At 53.7% G+C, this 17,903-nt stretch overlaps 1 protein-coding gene across 3 annotated transcripts; it reads left to right on the forward strand.

The window, feature by feature from the left end:
- The first annotated feature begins 502 nt into the window (after positions 1-502).
- TRARG1 (trafficking regulator of GLUT4 (SLC2A4) 1) lies at positions 503-16,455 on the forward strand. 3 transcript variants are annotated; one of them, XM_041725907.1, is made up of 3 exons: positions 503-1,311; positions 12,444-12,671; positions 13,953-14,392. In XM_041725907.1, exons 1-3 carry the CDS (start codon positions 925-927, stop codon positions 14,085-14,087), a joined length of 750 nt encoding a protein of 249 aa, XP_041581841.1. In that variant the 5' UTR covers positions 503-924; the 3' UTR covers positions 14,088-14,392. The 3 variants fall into 3 exon arrangements, with proteins under 3 accessions (XP_041581841.1, XP_041581842.1, XP_041581840.1); XM_041725908.1 differs by having other exon boundaries at positions 504-1,311; positions 12,444-12,576; XM_041725906.1 differs by having other exon boundaries at positions 511-1,311; positions 12,444-12,576; positions 14,249-16,455.
- The last annotated feature ends 1,448 nt before the right edge of the window (positions 16,456-17,903 follow it).

Raw genomic sequence — 17,903 nt, forward strand, 5'->3', positions numbered from 1 at the left:
TTTGCTGCTCTTTGAAAGCACCCCAGAAAGGCCCTGATGGGCATGAGTTGGAACTCTCATGGAACCTTCCTCCCTAACACCCCCCGCACCCTGAGGAGCTCAGAACCCCATTGAGGCAGGATCCTCAGGCGATGCTTAGTCCACCCTCCCCTCCTGGAGCCCGGAGCCAGGCTGTGGCCTGGACACCTCAGGGGGATGGAGGTGAGGGTGGAAGTGGGCTGCCTAGGTCCATAGGTCTGGAGCTCAGCGTTTCCTGACAGAGGGGAAGGTGTGTGAGCCTACTCCAGCAGAAGAGAAGCGGAGGGCTCCATTTCCCAGGACAGTTGAAGACACCCCCACACTCTGTGACCCACTTTGTCTTTTTCCCCTACCTGGAGCCCCCAGCCCATTGAGGCGGGTTCTGTGGCTGCAGTGGAAGCCAGAGGCCCACCCCAGTCCTTCTGGGCTGCACTGGGCTGCGCTGGGGCAGAGGCAGTACACGGCTTGGCAGTTCTCAGGGGAGAGGGGAATTAAAAAGGAAAAGCATCTCTGAAGGGGGAGGGAGGGAGCTGTGTGTACACACATACTCGCTCCCTCCCTCCCCGACTTAGCCTGAGCCTCACCCAGGAGAGGAGCGTCTTCTCTCTGCTCTTGGAGCTGCCTCTGTTACTTCCCCGCCCATCTGTGCTGTTAGCAGCACCAGCAAAGTTGGCCTCCAACTTGAACAGAGCCCAGGGCTCCAGCTTCCCGAAGCTCCTCGGGGGCATCAGATAGGCCTCAGCCTCTGAACTCGGGCTGCCTGGAGAAGCCGACCCTGCCATCTAGCCCTGGCTTCCCTGGGTGACACTTCTGCCCCTGACCTGTAGGCCCCTGGATCTGGGCTGAGGAATGGTGTGCTGAGGTCCCTCTGGAGCCGATCGTCTCAGCCTGAAGCCCCAAGCCAACATGGCCAACCCTGTGCAGCCTCAGTTTCCCTTGGCTCAGGAGCCCGGCACTGCCTTACCCCTGGACCTGCCAGAGATGGAGAAGCTCCTCACGAAGGTGGAAGGCAAGGATGACAAGCCACTGAAGCTGTCCAAGTCCCTCTCCGGGGCCCTGGACCTGGAGCAGAATGGTCATGGCCTGCCCTTCAAGGTGGCTTTTGAGGGGCGGCAGGAAGCCACACTGCCATGGTCTCCCTCTCGGGCCAGCTCTAGAAGGGCATCCTCCGTTGCCACTGCCTCCTCTGCCCAGGACCAAGAAGTCCCCAAAGATTACCTCATCCTTGCCATCGCCTCCTGCTTCTGTCCCGTCTGGCCCCTCAACCTCATCCCCCTCATATTTTCTATCATGGTAAGTGCTGCTCTTTGCTCCAGGGCAGAGGCTGGGCCCTGGGCTCAGGAGGTATGTTCCCCTGGAAGGCACCACTCTGCCTAGGGTGCAGAGGAGGGAGAGCTGGGGGCTGGGGGCTGGGAGGAAAATTCCCTTTCTCACCTGGCCTACTACCCCCCCCCAACAGAAGAGGGGGCCAGGTACCGAAGACCTTCTGTTTGCTGCCCTCCCTCATCTCGGCTCTTTGTCATTACAGCTTGACTTTGCACACATCCCTGCTAGGGAAGGGACCCCAGGGAGCCACATGGAGCTCAACTCCACATTGCAGAGAGGCCGCCAAGTTGAAGTTGGGAGGGCTTGCCTTTTGTTGGGGGGGGGGTGTCCCAAGGAGTCACCCTGAGTGGGGCTGTGGCTGTGTGATAGTAGAGGTTGTGACCAGTGTGGGCTCTCAGGACCCTGAGTTCTCAGGAGGGGGGCCAGCTGCCCCCACCCTTCACCCCAGGTCACCTGGGTGTTCTAATGGCCTTTGCCAACTCTGGTTTCCAAGAGCCGGCAGTGGCTTCCTTGACGCGCACTGAGGGCCCTGGGGCCTGACTCCCCCGAGGCTGCTCCTTCGGGGAGGGGGGCTGTTTTTGCTGGAGCCCCTGGGCCTCAGTGCTGACACTGATTTCAGCATCTGTTTTTAGTCTGTCTTTAGGTTAGGCGAGGTCTGGGCCGTGGATGAAAATGTGTGTCAGAGGGCATGGCTGGCCTTGCCAAGGAGGAGCATGTGGGCTAGTCTTTGCTTCTCACACACTTGTCCTTAGGGTTCTGAGTAAACTTAGGTTGTCCCCAAACCAAGCCATTTGATTAGAGCTACTTACAGAAGATCCACAGCAAACATTGGTAGATGTTGGCAAGTGACTTTGAGGTCCAGGAAGAGGGGGGACGGAAAGGGTGGTGAGAGAGACATGGGGCAGGCACTGGCTTTCAGAATGCAAACAGAAAACAGGAGTAGTAAAGCACTGACCCCACGCTGGTCAGGGCTGGGGGACAGGGCAGGGAGATGCTGTCTGCTTCCCTGTGGAGGGACTCCCCTGCTGAGTCATCTGTCACCGAGTCCTTGAGAGCTGTGGTCACTCCTGCTGTGGTCACTCCTGGGCTGTCCTCTGAGAAAGCCCCTGACCCCTCAGAAACCTCCTTCCGCCTTGCTAAGGCCCAGTGTCCATCCAGGGATGCCTTCCCTGACCCCGTGGCAGATCTAGCACAAGATCCAGGGCTGAGCGGGGCCTGACAGTAGGGGGGTGTCTTTGAGGAGCTTCCTGTACCTTTCTGCACTTAGGGGCTGCTGGGGCAGAACCAGGTCTCAGAGGTGCAGCCAGGGGCTCTGGGCAGGGCCACCCTCTTGGTTATAGGGAGAAGCCCCAGAAGGGGAGACAGGCTTTGGTGAGGAAACGTTACAAGGGCTCAGGAGAAAACAGGTTGTTGGAATCCATCTCTTTGTGGGGGTGACAGGGTGCAGGCTGGGAAGACATTGTCAAATGCCCCTGAGTCCAAGACTGTGAGACCACTGAACCCACCCCTAGGACATTTGTACATCCTCCTCAGGTTCCTGAGTCCATTCTGAAGGTCACTGGGCCAGAGGCAGGGAATATGGTGCTAAACCAGAACCAATTCCCAGGAGCCTCCAGTCTAGTGGAGAGAAACTTGTAAACAGATCCTGTAACACACTGCAAGAAGTGCTCATGCTACATGGAACCACGAGGTATCATGGGGCCTCGGGCAAGTGACTCAAATCTCTCTTCTCAGTTTTCCCATCTGCAAAATGGGTGTCACACAATACTTACATTAGAGAGCTGTGTGAGGGTGAAGTGAGATGAGCTGCACAAAGTGCTTAAGTACAATACCCAACACACAGCAAGTGCTCTTACATGGTAGCAATAATTAAGTGGAACCTGAGTGTCTCCCTGGCCAGGCATGGGATGCCATCATGGTTTTTTTGGGTTTTCTCGGAGCTTTGAAATATAATACACATATCATAAATTCATCTGTTCAAAGTGTACAATTCAGAGATTTTTAGTATGTTCACAGATAAATGCAACCATAACCACAGTCAGTTTTAGGACATTTTTCTCACCTCCAAAAAAGCTCCATGCCTTTTTTATCACCCCATCTCTCCCATGAGCCCCCTCAAATCTAACAAACCACTTATCTTTCTGTGTCTATGGATTTGCCTCTTCTGGACATTTCATATCAGTGGAATCCTACAGTATGTGGTCCTTTGGGTGTGGCTGCAAGCTTCAGCTGGGCTGTGGCATATGTATCACACGGTTTGGAGCCAGAGAGAGAGGTGTGGTCAGATTTCCATTTTGGTAAAGCTGGCTGGTACAGGGTAAGAGGAGGGGTGGAAGGGGTCCCTCTGAGCCTGGCAGTAGGGAGAAGGAACCTTTGCAGGAGCACAGGTGAGAGATGAAGAAGCCTGGACCAGGGCATAGTGAGAGGCAAAAAGGATTCCTGGAAACCTTCTAAGAGTTGTTAACATTTATTCAGTCGACCATTCACTTGACTGGCAAGTTGCTTGTATGGAGACAACTAAGTAGTAGAGAATGATTGAGTCCCCCAAGAATCAATATGCCCCCTTTACCAATGAGGTGTCATGCTAGGCATTTGGGAAGATGGAGGACATGGTCTATTTGACATGGTGGAAGGATGCAAGAGAATGGTGATGGAGGGAGGTAGGCAGAGACCTGCTCTTGGGATTTAAGTTTTATCCTAGTGGCTCTGGGGAGCCCCTGAAAAATTTTAAGCAGAGGCATGATGTGGTCTGTTCATATTTTAAAACTAACACCCAACTGCACTGGGAAATGAGCTTGAGCAGGCAGGACTAGGGGGAGGACCCTCTTGAGTTAGTCCAGATGGGATGATGAAGGCATGGGCCGAGCAGTGGCTTAGGAAGGAGGGCACCAATGAGAGAATTGGAGAAGAGAAAGCAGTGGCAATTATTTCACACTCCTGGTTATCTCACTCCAAGGGAAGGGGACAGGAAAGGGTTTTGAAAAGAAGATTCCAGGGGTGGAAGGCAAACTAGAAGAGAGGGAGAGACACCCAGGGAGGAGCAAGTTTGAGAGGAGGAGGAATGGTCCAATGCAGTGGAGAGGTCAGGCCCAATACAGATGTGAGTGTCCAGTGGCTGGGCCACTTACAGACCCCTGGGGACCCTGGTGACGGAGAGGGTGAGGCAAGAAGGAGAGGTGACTGAGGAGGTTCATGGAGGGTGCAGAAGTGGGATCCCAAAGAGGGACCTCGTCTCTGGGAGCCTGCAGGAAAGGCCATGAGGGCAGCAGCAGATAGAAATGCTCAAGTGAAAAGGAGCTGGCTCATGCTGTATGGGCTCCATGCCACCAGGGGCACACACAAGGACATTTGCTGAGAAAAAGGGCCTGGTGACAGGGGATGACAAGAGAGGTGACAAGGGACAGAGAGGTCAATGACCTAAGGGCCCTGCTGAGGCTGGACATCAGGATCCTGAGTGGTCAACAGCCTGCGCGGTGGTGCATTTTTTTCTCCAGCTATTTGGGTATAGAGTCACACATGGGGCATTGGATCCACCTGAGGCTGGGGATGGCAGGGTTGCCATGAAGGCAGACCAAGTGTCACAGAATGATGCTGGCGAGGATGGCAAATGTGGGACAGAAGGATCAGGCTGGGCTGGAGGGAATGAGGCTAGGAAGGTGGTGATGACTTTGGAGGAGAGGGCGGGGTAACAGGTAGAGGCTCAAAGAAGTCCAAGAGCTGGTGCTGTGAGAGAGAGGGCATGAGAGAGGTTCTGGGGGCTGATATTTCAAAGCAGGGCCATATGGGGTGGCAGCGAGGTGGAGTAGAGCTGTGGAAATGAATTTCCAAAGAGAACTGTGAGAAACCAGGAAGAAGGAGCCTGGGGGAGCCCTGTGTTGAGGGATATCACATGCTAAATGTCGGGCACAGGTCCACATTTTTTACATACATTATCTCATTTAATCCAGGCTATAACCATATGAGGTCCAGGTATTGGTATTATTTTCCCTTTTACAGCTGAGAAAGCTGAAGCAGAGCTGTGGAGTAACCTGCTGGGATTGAGGAACCCAGGATTAGACGGCTGGAGCCAGAGCCCCTGTTCTACCCAGGACACTAGCCCACCTCGTGGGAATTGGGGGAGCCTGGCCAGGATGGGGTGTTATTGGGTGTGCCCACCATTGTCTCCCTTCTTTTGGGAGCCAGCTAGAGTTCACAGGACCCTCCCAGTCCCCAGGAAGGAAGGGGTCAGTTATTCATGGAGCCATGAGACGTGGCCCCACCCAAGCAGAGGTGAAGGAGGGACAGAGAGTACGGATAGTAAGTCTCCTGTGCTGGTATCTCTAGCTCCTGGGGACAGACCCCAGAACTCCTTACCTGAGTCCCGCTCTAGTTACCAAGTAAAGCCCTTGACCCCAGCGGGGAAGGAGACCTACAGCCCTGATGGCCTTTCCAGAGCTTAGAGTCTGCAGAGCATGCCCTACCATGAGGCCGACAGTCTGGCTAATTGTTCTCATTTACCACATGAGGTGACAGAGACACTTGAGCAGTGCCTTGCCCATGGTCACACAACTGGTAAGAGGGATGTCCGCTGGATGCTGAGTCTATCTCCATGCCCCTGCCCTGCATCTACCTCTGGGGACAAAGATGGTGTATCCCTCCCAGGAAAGTCAGACCTTTGGGGCATTTGTGTAGGGAGGAAAGAATCCACTTCCTTCCCTCTTTCTCTCCACGCTCCCCCTCAACATGTCATCCCTCTCCACCCCTACTGACTCTATCAGTGGGAAACTAGAGGACCAGCAGTGTCCTTTCCACTGTGGCTGTAACAACAGGTCTGATCCCAGGTATTCAGACCTAACCCTGCAGCCTCCCGTGAGCCTCCTGAGGTGGCCAGGACTGGCTTCATCTGTTTTTCTCCTGGGTCAGGCTGACAGATGGCCATGTTCCTCCTCAGGGCCAGCAACAGGGGGACCTGAACCCCAGGCAGTTGGGCCTTCAGTTGACAGCAGTGCTTAAACAAGCATCAGACAGACCTGGCTGTGCATCCCAGCTCTGTGCCTTATAAGCCACGTGACTGTGTCTAAATCCCTCAACCTCCTTCTGTAGCCTCAGTTCTCTCATCTATTAAACAGGTTTAATAAGACTGTCTACCCCATAAATCTGTTGGGAGGATTAACTGGGTTAATATATGTGAAAACACCTACCACAGAGCCTGGCACATAGTAAATGCTTAATAAATGGCAGTGGTTACTGTTATTAATACTAAATGAAATTTGTAATGTCAGAGGAAAGGGCAAATCCCTAGTGGGCAAGCAATTCTGACTTGAGCCAGTTTGGGGGATACTGGAGTGTCAGCCCTCATGACGCCATCTGGGAGAGGGGCAGCCCTGTCCGTGGTTTTGTTGGAAGCCTCTGATCAACCACTTTTCTGTCAATTCCTCTTACCACATGTGGGAAGCATGAAAGAGGTCCAGAGTGGTTCAATATTCCCTTTCTCAGGCATTCTGGATGACCTGGTTATTTAACTGACCAGTTGTAGACTCCCTTTCATGCATTCATGCATTCACCCAGCAAGAGCGCTGAGCCCCAACCAGTACTGAGGATCAGCTGGCACAGACATATGGCTTAAAGTATTGAAAATATTGACATACTTCTGAATGGTTGGCAAACAGTTGCTGTCTCAAGGTCTTAACCATCCCCAATCACTCCGACTCCCACCCCCCATGGGAGCTGACTGGAGTCCTTCCCCAGGAGCCCCCACCCCACCCCATGCCTCTCCACTCTCCAGCAACTGAAGTTAACCCTGTAGTTAGGGCATTCCAGAAAGAACTGCACTGTTGTACAGAGAGGGATGTGAAAGGGGGCATGGGGAAGCACATCCCTTAGCTTTGACCTGCCAGGAGTTTCTTGATCTCTGTGGAAGAACAAATAGCTGGTCAGCGATCAGCTGATCACATCTTGTCAGTCCTCCTCAGACCTGCTGGGGCTTGGCCGGAGCCTCCTGAGTGGAGGAAGCTCATTCCTGATAGGTTCCGCAGCCACCCTCCTCTGGCTGGTTTCGGCTACGCACCCCCCCCCAACCCGCAGCTCTCCCCAACACTTCCCCTACCCCATCTGCTTCCCTCCCCACCCCCTACCAGCTCTCAGGCTTTTTTCAGTGTCTTTCCTCACTGATCTATTAACCTGAATTCATTTTCTCCCTTACCATTCCCACAGCCGTTGCAATCACAAATGATCTATTAATTCACTGTCATTACAACCATTACTGCAATTATTATTGTGCCTTCCACTTGAGCCATTTGGTATAAAGGGGAGAGGATGTCATTAAGTGGGGTTTGATATGCAGCTGGTAAGTCACTCATAAAAAGTAATGAAGGATCTTCTTCCATTCCTGGAGTCAAGGGATGAATTTTTCATTTGGGAACTAATGGAAGGACTTCAGAAATGAGTGCCAGCTAGTGGTAAGGAACTTCTATATATAAAAGTAGGGTTCGGGTGGGGGTGAATGGGTGACGGGCACTGAGGGGGACACTTGACGGGATGAGCACTGGGTGTTATTCTGTATGTTGGTAAATTGAACACCAATAAAAATTAATTTATCAAAAGACAAATAAATAAATAAATAAAATAAAATAAAATAAAAATAAATAAATAAAAGTAGGGCTCTCCTCTTCAAGGCAGCTATTCCCTCCATTTTACAGATCAGAAAACTAAGATTTACAGAATAGTCATGAGGTTTACGTTGCACAACATATGACACATAGCGTATGATCCAACAATGGCTTATCTGGCCATTCCCAGTGCATGTCCCTGAACACTGTCTCTCAGGCTCAAAGGAACATGCATGAGTGGGATGCACAGGCTGATGGCTCTGTGGATAATGAAGAGCAATTGAGTTTAGAGTGAAAAATTCATTTCTCCCTCCTGCTTCCCCTTCCCACCTCTTATACCCAAGCAACCACACATACGCCTCCACGGTCCTGAATCATTGCCAAATGCACAAAGATTTCTCTGGCAAGTGAGGAGCAGGACTCATCTCAAATCCTGTGCCCCTTTCCCGCTGCATGCCACGCTTACAGCTGAGAATGAGTCTCTTGGTAATGATTCAAAGTAGCCCCCAGAATTTCTTTTCTTTTCTTTTTTCTTTTTCCTTTTTTTTTTTTTTTTTTTTTTTAAGATTTTGTTTAGAGACACAGGCAGAGGGAGAAGCAGGCTCCAGGAAGCCCGACATGGGACTCGATCCCGGGTCTCCAGGATCACACCCTGGGCTGCAGGCGGCGCCAAACCGCTGTGCCACCTCTAGTGGACTCCGCTGCCCAGCCCCAGAATTTCTAAAGCCAAACTTCCTGGAAATTCCTGAAGCATTTCTGTATGTTGCCCCCTCTTCCTCCCAAGAGGGAGGAAGGTGCTGCCTTGATGTTGAAGTCCTTCGTGCAGTGACCTGGGCTGGCCATACAGAGAGCTGGAGGTGGCGTGAGTTACAAAACCCAGATAACAGATATCTTTCCTGTGGGACCTGTTGCCTTTATTTTATTCATGAATCTTCTATTAACTTGGAGCATTCCACTGGCTAAGTTCAGTGGTTGGAAAACAGACTCTTCTCTCATTCTTTTTCTCTTCTTTTATCCTTTACTTCCTCAAATGCTTACTGAATGTCTCTTAGGGCCAGTCCCTAGGTTATATAAGAGGGACACCAAGATTGAGGCTGCTCGGTCCCTGCCTTCAAGTCTAGGGTAAGAGATTGACATGAGAACTAATGATACAAGATGGGAAGGGAGGAAGAGAGCATGGTGTAAGATGCTATGGGAGCCCCAAAGAAGGGCTGATTGATTGCTTTTGGGCACCAAGGAAAGTTTTACTGGAGGTGATTCTTGAAGGGTGAGGCTGGTGCAGTCTCCAGATGAAACATATTGCAGGAGTGGATAGGGCAGTGGAATCAACTGGAGATGTAGGGGCAGACTTGAGGGACGTTAGAAAGGTCAAGAATTCATACCTGGTGATATTTGAGGATGAGGAGAGACAGAGAAAAGCCACTCATCCAGGGTCATGGAGCTAGGAGAGCTGTAGAGGGTGGGGACAGGCACGCAGGAAGTCTAATTTCAAAACCTGCACTCCCCTCCAGGCTGCCCTTGCCTTGTAGGGAGCTGGGAGGCTGCACCTGCTTGCCAGGTCTAGGTGGGCTTGTGAGTCTCAGGATGGGCTGTTGCCTGAGCCCCTGCCCATGCCCCCTCCTCAAACCAGCCCCACCTCCTCTTTAACCTCTTGCTGGATGACACTTGTCCATTGTCACTGGGCACCCTGAGGTCCAGAGGCATGAACACTCACAACATTCTGACCAGACCCTCCTACAGACCTATTGAAGTGTGAGACCACCTGTACCCACATTTGTCCTGTCTCCAAGACAGCGGTGCTCTCCTCTGCTGGCTGTGCTCAAGTCTAAATCTCTCTGTTACCCTGAGTTCAGGATATTGGGGTTCAGAACTCAGGAATACTCAGGACATTGGGGCACCAATCACCTTTGGGTCTTTTCATCCTCTCCCTCTGACTGGATCTTTCTCTCTCCTGTTTTGATGAAATCCTCTATTTGTCTTACTCAGTTGTAGGACGCCCAGTACCTACAAGACAGAATCCAGATTCCATTTTGTGATAGTCAGGGTCCTTGCTGACCTGGCCTCTCTTCTCTGCTCCAGTTGCTTCTCTCACACCTGCGTGGTGCTTTGTGCTCCAGCCTCTCATCTGTAAAATAGTCTAATAATACTCCCTAACTCATAGGAGTGTTAGGTGCTCTAATGCTCTGCTGGATGACAAGGACTTAACATGGTTCTCGGTACAAGGTAGATGTTTGAATAATGATAGGGATTGTTATTCTGGTGGAGGTGGAGGAGCCTTGGTGGGCTTCACAGAGGGGGTGGCATTGGGGCAGCCATCGAAGGATGGAGGCGATATGGACCCGTGGTTGAAAAGGTGGGAATGCTGGCAGGAGAGAGAGCACCAGCAAAGGCATGTGAGAGTTGGTGCTCAGACCTGGAGCAATTCAGATTGGCTGAGTCCTGAGGTTGTGGAAAGGAAGAGTAGAGGATAAAATCTGGAAGTGCAACATTAACCTGGGTTTGGACTTTGTTCTGTGAACAGTGGAGAGGCCATGGAAGATGCTGGGCAGGGTCACTGGCTAAGTCACCATCTTCTTAAACTTGTGCATCAGCTTCCAACTCTCCACTTCCTCTCTTTTTTAAGATTTTATTCATTAATTCACAAGACACACACACACACACACACACACAGAGAGAGAGAGAGAGAGAGAGAGAGGCAGGGACACAAGCAGAGGGAGAAGCAGGCTCCATGCAAGGAGCCCGATGTGGGACCTGATCCTGGGACCCCAGGATCACGCCCTGGGCCGAAGGCAGGCGCTACACTGCTGAGCCACCCAGGGATCTCCTCCACCTCCTCTCTGATCCCACCCTACGACCACATGCCAGGGGTCTAGCACAGGGCCTGGCACAAATCTCTGTAGAGGGGAATGGTCGTGTGGGGAGTGGCATGGAGAGGAAGAGAGTGTAGAGCTGGGGATGGATCTTCAGGAGGTCATTGTGCTGGCTTGGGTGGGAAGTGGAACTGGACCCAGAGCAGGTGCAAGGCAGCCAGAGAAGACTGCAGTGGAATTGACCAGGAGAGGAAACCTCTTGGTAGGATGGATGGGACAGGCATTGTGACCAACTGGGATGACGGACTCCAGGCTGTGTCCAATAATTGGACAGAGGAGCACAAGGCCAGGAGCAGATCTGAGGCAAAGCAAGTCTGATGTCAAACACTGTGGCAGGCAGGTGGCACTGTCCTGGAAGGAGCTTGAACAGGGAGCCATGGCGTGGGGTGGGAGATTGGTTAGGTTTCTGAGAGGAGAAAAAGACAGGACCTGGGGGAGGGAGGGCACCCTCATGAAGAGAACAGAGAGGGGAGGGGTATCTTTGCTGAACTTCAGCTTCTTTAAAAGTGGGCAACACTGCCAAGCGCATGGGGTGTTCTGAGCCTAAATGAGATTCAGGTATAGTCCTTAGCAACCTGCCTGGTGCAAAGTAAGGCCTCAAGACATCATCACCACCACCACCATCATCAAAGGACTCAACTGTATTTCCTGCTGAACTCAGGAGCCTCAGATAATTGGATAATAAAGTAACCAAATAAGTGGCCTAATACCTTGAAAGCAGTCACACCTCTAGTGGACTCCTGCTTGTATCTGTTCTAGAAGTCCAGGAAGCATCAGAGACTTCTAGAGCTGGAGGAATCTGGAAGTCACAGGCCAGCCTTGGTCAGCAGGCTGATTCTTAAACCATCATGGATGGGGTGTGGGGCCTCCATGGATACACTTGGGACATACCTCCTACTGAGCCCCTGTAGGACCTCCCAAGAGCTGGCCATCCCCACACTCACCCACCTGCTTTCACTAAATTAAATAAGGCTGAGAAAAACCAAGCTCACTGAGAAAGAGTGAGGTATCAAATGGACCCCTGTGAAGCTAGGCATGGCCTCCCCCAAGCCCCAGCCTCTCCAATTCAAACCCACGATGCTTGCCTTTCTGGTATGATTTGGGAAGTCAGCTTAGTTGAGGAAGCTCATGGTTTCTGGGTGGGAAATAGGAAGAGGGAGGATCAATGATATTTTTTCCTGTTGTGGAAGACAGGGTCATAGAGGAGCAGAGGCAGGCCTTCGGGCTACAGAAAAAGCCATAGGGCTGTGTTAGGGTGGCCATAGCAGTGAGCCTTGGGCAGGGCTCCAGAGGGGGGACTTACTGTCCTGCCAGCTCAGCATGGCCTGGACCTGGCCCACCCTCCCAGACTCTCCGTCCCTGCTATGCCACCTGCCACTGTGACTGTGACTCAGCACTGCTCTGAGAGGAAGTGCCCTGCACTGCTTGGTTCTGTTTCCAGTGAGGGGTGGGCTCGGTTGGGGGTTCCCACAAGAGATGTGAGCCACTTGAGCAGGAGAAGCCTGCTTCCTGTCCTCAAGATAGGTGCTGGAATGTGGGCTGCAGTGGAGGCTGGGTGGGTTCTGGAGGCCCAGGCCAGGGGCCCCCCAACAGGTCTGCTGGGAACAGCTTTCCTGAGGTCTCTGCCACCCTCTCTTTGCAGTCCCGAAGTAGCGTGCAACAGGGGGACCTGGATGGGGCTCGGAGGCTGGGTCGCCTGGCCCGGCTGCTCAGCATCACCTTCATCATCATGGGAATCATTATCATCATCGTGGCCATGACTGTCAACTTCACAGGTGAGGCCCCGTCACAGGGAGCCAAGCAAGCCAGCTTGCTCAGGACTACGGAAGGGTACAGCCCAGCTCCCTGGGGAGGGGGCAGTGGGAATGAGGTAAGAGCACATGGGGGACATAGACCGATTCTCTCTCAGAAGTGACCCTATCCCCGGTGGTGCCCAGCTCAATGAGACTGGCTTCTGACTTGCCTTTCACCGGGGTCATTAGGAAAGGGTATGGGAAAAGCATAGGCCTGGGAGTCAGAGGCGGCCAGCTCCAGTCTCAGCTCTGAGGGACTTGGGCTGGTGTCGTGTCTGGCTGAGCCTTGTGAGCATCACCCAAGATCATGGATGTGATGCTGCTTGGTGAATAGTGGGCCTGCCCTGGAAGCATTCCTGTTGCGATGGCCAGCACATACTGGGAATAAACAATGCATGTGGTGGAAGTCTGGGGGGAACGCTCTGTGAGCCCCCAGAGTTGGCCCAGGGAAATTAACCAAGTGGGGGCACCATTTTGAAAGGTGACCCTCAGCTGCTCAATGGGCCAGCACAGCTTTGAGCGTCTGGGCTGTGCACAGCAGCGTTGTCCATTTGCCTCCCTTCACATGCTCGCCTTGGGAAGCCCCCAAGCATCTCTGCCTCTTGCAGGGAACAGCCTAAGCTTTTCCCCTAAAGACTTGGCTACTCCAGACGCACCATGTGGACCAGCAGTAGTGGCTGCTGACACCAGGAGTGTGTCAGAAACGCAGAGTCTCAGGCCCCAGCCCAAACCCACTGCATTTCAGCTAAGAGTCTGCATTTCAGTAAGATTTCCAGTCCAGTCATTAAAAGAGGCACTGATTTAGAACAGGAGGGTTCAACCTGGGGCAGAAAGCCTGAGATTCGGCGGTGGGGTCATGGGCAGCCCTGGCCACTTTGGAGAGGGAAGAGTTCAGTTTGTATTCAGCCTGCCTGGGTTTCAAATCCATGTCCTCCACTGTCCAAGTGTTTGAAATGAAGCACGTTCTATGCTGTCTGTAGGGCTGGCGGCTGCACAGGAACATGAGGGGCAGGGGCCTGCTGGTGTGAGCATTAGCTGGGGAGCCCCCTGTGCACCTCAGCCTCCTTTGTCCTGTGGCTGCTTATCACGTTTGTCATGACTTTTTTGACGGCAAAGGATGAGTATTGAACTCAAACTGGCAAAGGGAATTGTTTGAAAAACTCAGGCCTCGATGGTTCTATGTTTGGGGGTCCTCTGGCACTGTGAACTGACAGCTGAGGCTGCAGGTGGGAGTTTAGACACCCCAATCAGAGGACCCTGTTGCCTCTTCCCATTAGGAAACAAAACCCCAAATCCTCCAGGCAAGGACTTGAACGCCTGTTCTGAGCTCTCTTCTGCCGTGACTGTTCTCTTTACAGTACCAAAGAAATAAAACCAACCGGGGCACTGCGCTGGTGGAGGCAGCCCTGGCCGGCTGGAGGCCTCCAAACTCACACACCCCACCTCCCGCGGGAGCACAGAACAGTGACGTCCCTGAGCCCCCAAAGCACTAACTTGGAGGGAAGCCCCCAGGTCTCCCCACTGTCAGCCCACATTAGATGCAAAAAGCAAGAAGAATGAATAATGTGGTTTAATCTGATGGACACGGCCCGGTGTTTGGCCTCGGTGTACTGGCTTGTTTCTTATCCCTACGATCTCCTGACCCACCAAGCAGCACATATTGCCTGTCGGAAGGGGAACCAGCCCCGCAGAGGAGATGCAGAGGAGATGGACCGGACCGGGCAGAGGAGAAACAGCACATTCCCTGTGTGTCTGATGAGCAGGAGCCAGGACGTGGGACTTTCTCTTTTGTATTTTTGTGGGCGGGGTGGGGAGGTGCCCGGGTGTAAAAAAGATTATTTGCATGCCTTGTGCCACATGCTTGCTTCGATCCCAGCTCAGAGGCTCAGCTGCCGCCCAGCACACACCCTGGGACCTCCTTGGGCACCCAAGATGTGCAGGTGCCTGGAGAGAGGTGACGGGTCCCATGCATCACAGGGTGGAGGTACCAGAAGGAATGCTGGTGAAGACAGGAACAGGAACTGCACCTCTTCTCTAGCTTTTCAATTTCAGGATCATCTCTGCTGAGAGCTCCGGTCCCAACACGTCTCCCCAGATGACCCAGCCTGCCTCTTGCTCTCTCCCTACCTGTGCCGTTGCCTGGGGCCTGACCCCAGACCTGCTCAGCCCACGAGGAGCCCAGACCTGAGCCTGCCTCCTGCGACGGCCTCCCTGATGGTCTAGGGTACAAACTTGGGACCCCATGCAGAGTAGTTCCCAGCCCAGAAGCCCCTGATGCTCTGTGCTTTACCCTGTGTCCCTGGCCATCCACAGACTACAAAGGCTTTCCCTAGAGGGGGTTTTGGGAACACCTTTGGTGGGGGACTTCCCATGGGCTCCCAGGCTATTAGCAGGGAGTGGGCTGGAGGGTTTGATGAAGGTTTAGTGTTGATTTGGTCTAGAGAGTTCTAAGATGGAGGGAAGGGCCTGGCTGTAGGGGCCAGTCTTTGGGAGAGTGGGAGGCCCTGGGTTTGGGAATACACTCATGTGCCGGGAGGCAGGGAGTGACACTATGGCTTCTGTGTCGGGACCTAATTTGACAACTGAAAGGACTGAGCAGGGTCCTTTGACCTCCTGCCTGGTTTCTTGCCCTGGGATTCTCCCCCAGACTTCTACTGGCACAGGCTCTGCCCACAGGGGCTTCTCCTAGGCCCACCTACCTTGCTGGCTTCAGCTCCCAAGCCCTGCCCAGTAGCCGGTGGGCGTTATGGCCCCTGATGGGAGGGCCTGTTCCCAGTCACAGCCAGACTAGCCCCAGGGTGGCAGAGACGGTTTCCCGGCACCCATTCAGAGCCCTCATGCCTTCTCTCAGGTCCCCTGCCTGTCTCCCCGACGCTCCTCAGAGCTCCTGGGAGGGACCCCTTAGCACAGAGGCTCTGTCTACCAGGAGGAGTCCCAAGTGCAGCTCTGAACCTTCTAGAAGGGCCTTGGTGGCAGGGGAGGGATGCAGGGCCCAGGGGCACTGGGCGGATCCCTCTGGGGCCCAGCATTCCTGTTCCAGCGTCAGTTCCTCAGTTCCTCACCTGGGGAGCAAACTCCGGAAGGAGGGGCTGGTTTTGCTTTACAGGACCTCTGAGGCCCAAATAGAGATGCCTCTGTTGGGGGAGGGAGAGAGGGAGCCCAGAGTATTTGTGTCACTTGCCAAGTCAGGTTGGGCCAGGAACTGTTATGAGGTCTGTGGAACTGGCTGCTCATGAGTTGGTGGTCTCCTGGCAAGCCCTGGGGACCACAGCTTCAGCACCCCAGGGGGAAGAGAGAGGGTGACTAGCTGGTTTAGGCATGGTCCTGTCCGGAAAATGATGGCCAAGGCGGGGCTGGTGCTGTGACTGGCATACACACCCAGACCTGCCCTGGATCTGCACAGGCACACACTTGTCCACACTCAAAGCCCAGAAGAGAGAAGCCACTGGCAGACAGCCACAGGACAGCGGGGGCGTCCTTCCGTTCAGGAGAGGACAACTTGGGAAACTTGTAGTTGTACCAAGGACGGAGCTCAGAGGCTCTGAGCATTGTGGAGGCAGAGGCCCCTGGAGTCTGATCCCTCTGGCCAGAGGACCAGGAACCCTGCAGAGAGACTGGGGGGGAGGGTCCCCTGACGCCTCCACCCACAGGCAGCCTGGCACCCCGAGGCCTCACCCCTTGCTGTCCCAGTTCCACTGGAGGTCCGGCCACTGGCCACATGAACCCGCGGTCCTCCAGCTTGGGGCGCTGACATAGCCTCTCCCTGTGTCCCAGGGGGAGAACTACCCCCACCGCCACCCGGCAGGTGGCCCCTCTGTATCGCTTGGCTTGGGAAGAAATAAAGCTGAAAGTAAACATGCACCATGGGCCTGTGTCTTTGTGCCGCCAGGGCCAAGAGGGTCCAAACCACGGGGCACGAGCGGAATTCACTCAGCCTGTCGGTTCCAGGATTCCAAGGCTGGGGCTGGGAGCTGGGCAAGGGGAAACTAGGGCACACTCAAGGTGGTCCCCTGGGCAAGTCTGTCCTCCCTGGGCCTCAGTTTCCCTAATGAGGAATGCCAGTCCCGTCCTTCCTCAGCTCTTCTTTCTGCATCTGGACAAAGACCTCAGGAGCAGAGAGAAGAGAGCAGGAAACCGACACCTGCTGACAGCCTGGCACCTACTGGGCACTTCATGTACATGGGTAAATCCTAGGGGCTACGAGTGCCATCCCCTGGTTCAGATTGGTAAACTGAGGCGCCAAGATGGTCGGGGACCTGTGCCAGGTCACACCATGCCTGGCACATAGGAGGTGCTGAATAAATGTTGGTGAACTGACCCTTTCCCTAGGGCTGACCCCAAAGTTGGCATCTTGCTGCCACACTTTGCTACCCAGAGAGGAAAGCCCTATGGAAGGAAAGGCAAGTTAGTCGGGGTGGGGGAGGGGCGGGGGGAAGGGGCGTCCATGCCTTGCCTGCAAGAGGGCAGGCTGAGCGGGGAGGTGAGTGTGGGCAGAGTGACAGCCCCTCCCCTTTCCTTCCCTCCCCCTCCCCCTCCTCCTCTGGGGTTTCTTTTATAAGGGCCTAATCCCAGAATGCTGTTGACCTAGGCCCCTCCCAAAGGCCCTACCTCTTAACATTCACCTTGAGGGGTAGGATTTCAACATAGAAATTTGGGAGGGACACAGCAAGCAGATACTGAGAGCCAAGAAGGGAGCAGCCACCTTTGCCCCAGAGTGGGAGGGAGGTTCCCCAAAGGACCCTGGGCTAGGCCCCCTCCCTCTCTCCTTCCACAAACCTCTATTAAGTGTGGGGTGCTCTGATCAGATGGCAGGTGGCACCAAATGTGGGGTGTCCCAATCTTTTGGCGGCTAGTGGTGCGGGTGGTGAAAGGATTCCCCCAAGGCAGGACAAAGGAGATAGAAGTCTATTGAATACATTGTAAGGGAGCAGAGGGCAGGACGGGGAGAGACTGTCTGGGACGGTCTGGGTGGTGAGGGGTCACAGTTATAGAGCAGAGTGAGGGAGCACAGGAACGTAGGGAATTTGTTCTTTTTTGGTAATTTTAGGAACTGTGCCCGGTTGTAATTGGTTAATTAGGGCCTATGGTTATTTCAGGTTGGGTCACCTGATAGGTCTGTTTGCACTCAGCCTGGTTGTCCCTGCGGCCCTTTTACCTCACTCAGCTTCCAATGCTCACACCTGCTGCCTAGAAGCTGCCTCTACATCAAGCACCGACTACATACCAGGCCGTGTACTGGACCCTGAGGACACAAAGATGAAAAGGACAGGTTTTCTGGACCATATGACCTTTGATGTAAAGGGAAAGTT

This window comes from Vulpes lagopus, chromosome 12 (genome assembly GCF_018345385.1).
Source record: "Vulpes lagopus strain Blue_001 chromosome 12, ASM1834538v1, whole genome shotgun sequence".
NCBI lineage: Eukaryota > Metazoa > Chordata > Mammalia > Carnivora > Canidae > Vulpes > Vulpes lagopus.